The sequence below is a fragment of the Brassica oleracea genome, chromosome C1 (assembly GCF_000695525.1).
Source record: "Brassica oleracea var. oleracea cultivar TO1000 chromosome C1, BOL, whole genome shotgun sequence".
Taxonomy (NCBI): Eukaryota; Viridiplantae; Streptophyta; class Magnoliopsida; order Brassicales; family Brassicaceae; genus Brassica; species Brassica oleracea.
The window spans coordinates 6,978,805-6,982,325 of NC_027748.1; the positions used below are offsets into that span (position 1 = coordinate 6,978,805).

Consider the following 3,521-nt stretch of genomic DNA (forward strand, 5'->3'; position numbering starts at 1 on the left):
TGAGTTTGACCATGTTATTATGTAGAGTATCTTTGTAATCAATTCTCTCTTTGACTACTCCACCTTGTATGAACCACTATATATAGTGGTGTAAGCAATAAGAAATATACAACACATTCTCACAAATCTTCTCTCAAATCTTAACACATACAACATTTTCGATTTTTTTTTGGTTTTGGTTGGAGCTTTTTTGAATATTCTTTTTTTTTTTTTGTAAAATCTTTTTTGAATATTCTTTTTGTGATGAAATCTCCTGATGAATCAAATGGGTGAATATAAATATTGACAAACTCCGAATCACCAATCTAAACCAACACCAACGCATAAGTGCTCTTAGCCTTTGACTTCATTTTCATATTTTACTCCTTTCCTTTTCTATCAGCTTATTGGATTTCATGAATCACCCTCCTCGTCCATTATCATTACCTCGTATTATTAACTCTCACTCACTCACTCATTCACTCACACACACACACACATAGTATTATATTAGTATGTGCGCATACATATATTATATACAATATGATTGGATGGATAGGGACGGCCAAGTTAGAGATGGTGTTTTTAGCAAAAAAAAAAAAAAAGTTAGAGATGGTGTAAGTTTTGGTATTAAGTATTTGTGCGTTATCGATGTATACAATTGTTTATAATAATTAGCACTCAAAGCCGTTGTCCCTTATCGCTGTTTTCGATAGACCAAATGTAACTATAAAAGATTCTTATCTTTCTTACCTTGATGATTTTATTACCGAAAACGATCGTATAAATAGATAGAGCTTTATCCTCAGGCTTCACATTTAGGGTAAATCCACATTCATTAATTAATATCTTCATTTAAAAAATATCTTAGTCTTGTTTACTTTTGATCGTGAAGTAAATAAATGTTATATGCGGTGACCTAACAAATCATGGAGTGTTTAAAATGGATGACCGCATGTGCATGACTGGGGACTGAATGCATATTAACCACAACGATGAACGATATATTCACAGTTGTTTTGGTATATATAAAATCCATCCTAGAGACAAGGTCACCTAACACATCAAGTGTATAAAAATGGATCGCACATGAGTCTCTATAGGGCTTGGCCAATCTTAGAGTATTATTATCGCGGGAGATTAGTGGGTTTCTTAACAAACTTTATGGTTTGAGCCCCACAAAAACCTCTAAAATCGGTTCCAGAAGTCATGAAATAAAGATCGACTTTGGTCTGTTTCTTGCACTGTTCGCGGGCCCCACTGACACGTGGCGGTCCACGATTGATGCGCTTTTTAAAATTTTTTTAGTCAGACAAAAATAAAAAAATTGAGCCTAAGAAACCGTGCACTACGGTTATAGCGATAATCATGGTTTTAGGCCCTAGAACAACAAGTATATACAAAGATGTTAATGTATTAAATATGTGTACTATACCGTAATGGACGATCTTTAGCAATTTTAAATACTATCCAAAGCACCAATTTGCATTTTCCAGGTCGCAAGAGTCACTTGCTAAGCTGGTCATAGATTATAATATAAGTATTATAGATGTTTTTGGTAATGAAGTAAAAGTAAAACGAAGGGAAAACGAGAAAACCTGTCGTCGGCGACAACTCACGATTGCACTTGCCATAAGCACTCAAGCCCCTAAGCTAGCTAAAGTCACCTCCACTACCACTATTATAAACTCTTCAAATAAATCTCTATAAATAGAAACACTCATGAGATCTCTTCTTTCCTCATATACACTCATACACGTTTACTTACAATTCAGTCTCCCTCCCTCTCCCTTTCTATTACCTTTCTATAAATAGAAATTAGTTCCAGTGTTATTGTAACTGTAATGGCTAAGTTATGCTTCTCGTTATGCTTCTTGGTGTTTCTTCTGATAGCCTCAGCCGCCACCGGAAGCCGTCCTCTTGAGCAGACTCCGGCCGGGCTGAAGGTGAGAGATTTAAGCCCTTCTACTAAGGCTACGAGCAAGACGGTGGTGGATGGTGAAGCTACTGGTGGAAGCGGCATCCAAGGAAAATCTCCAGAACGTTTAAGCCCTGGAGGATCTGACCCACAACATCATTAGTTATTTAGGGTTTCCTTTATAATTAAGAGTTGTTCTCAATTTCTTTGAGATATGTATTTCTTATTAATAACTTGTTGCAATGAATCTGTTTTCTATCTTTTGTAGTAAAATTGTGAATTTGCGTTTGTAAGATTATTACAAAACTATAACAGATTTATTGATATGTTATTCTAAGTTTCGTCATTGTACGCTGGTTATTCTAAATTTGGTTATGTTTACGTTAGATATTCCATATTAGTATATTTCGTTATGTTTTGACTGCAACAAGGACTGTATCATTATTATCATTTACCTTTTCTATTTCTATACATACTACTTTGTGCCTTTACAATATCTATAGCAATGCAAGGTATTAGGTTGTTTGATGGTCGTCCTGCATGTATATGCGATGCTGTCTTATGATTATATAGTGTTTATGTCGATTGTGTCTTGTCTGATGAAAAGCAAAAGCAAACAAACAAATACGTCTAACTTTCAACATATAAGAAGTCCAACAAAATACGTATTCTTTTGTTTTTTTTACTCGGCATAGCAGTAGAAATGGAATGAAAGTACGTTTAGATGTGGTCGATCTCGATGGCCCGTGCATAGTAGAATTTCATCTAATATTAGGTCGCGTTTAAAACTGATCGTTATAAGCTTATCAAATACAAGATTAATCTGTTGAAGACAATGAAATAAAGTAAAAAATGAAATAAACAAAAGTTACTTGGCTGTCAAAAAAAAGAGTTACATGGTGCGTAAACCCTTTCTCAAAAATAAAAGTTACATGGTGCATGCAATCTTACATTCACATTCTTAACTGAAAGGAACCTTTTTGTAATTAAAAGAAGCTTCTTACACTCATTTGATAGTAAATCCTTTAATAAGAAACAAATATTTGATACGTATATTAAAATTCCTCTGATTTCTTCTTATGATTAGATCGTCTATTGTTTAATTGGTAAAAGAAACAATCGTAAAATCAATATGTGCTAACATTTTTGACGAAAAAAAATATAAGCTAACACTAGGAAGTTGATTTTTGAATCTATTATGTGCTTTACGTCTTACGATTAAGGTGAATCATTTTTGTTTAGACTTGTTTTGTTAAATGTGTGATTAAATAAAAGAAAATATCGCAAAATCAATAAGTTATAACACTAGGAAGTTGATTTTTTTTTTTTTTGAAAACTGGCCTTAGGAAGTTGATTTTTGAATCTATTAAATGCTTTACGTTGTACGATTAAGGTGAATACATTTTTGTTGAGAATTATTTTTTCGTTAATTGTGTGAATGGAACAAACTTGATAAATATATGTGAAGTGATGTATTAGTTATATGTGAAACTGATGTACTAGTTATATGTGAACTGATGCCACTTACAATTTTTCTAATTCACGTTAAAACTCAAAAAATTAAATTTCAACACGTAAGAATATATGTGTCTTTTTTGTCATCAACATAAAAAAAAAAAAAAAA

At 32.8% G+C, this 3,521-nt stretch overlaps 1 protein-coding gene across 1 annotated transcript; it reads left to right on the forward strand.

The window, feature by feature from the left end:
• The first annotated feature begins 1,768 nt into the window (after positions 1-1,768).
• LOC106302996 (CLAVATA3/ESR (CLE)-related protein 2) lies at positions 1,769-2,060 on the forward strand. Its single transcript, XM_013739380.1, has one exon. It carries the CDS (start codon positions 1,824-1,826, stop codon positions 2,058-2,060), a length of 237 nt encoding a protein of 78 aa, XP_013594834.1. The 5' UTR covers positions 1,769-1,823.
• The last annotated feature ends 1,461 nt before the right edge of the window (positions 2,061-3,521 follow it).

Bases quoted from the DNA above. Each gene is read 5' to 3' on its own strand.
- LOC106302996 (XM_013739380.1), top strand. From the start codon at position 1,824: ATGGCTAAGTTATGCTTCTCGTTATGCTTCTTGGTGTTTCTTCTGATA.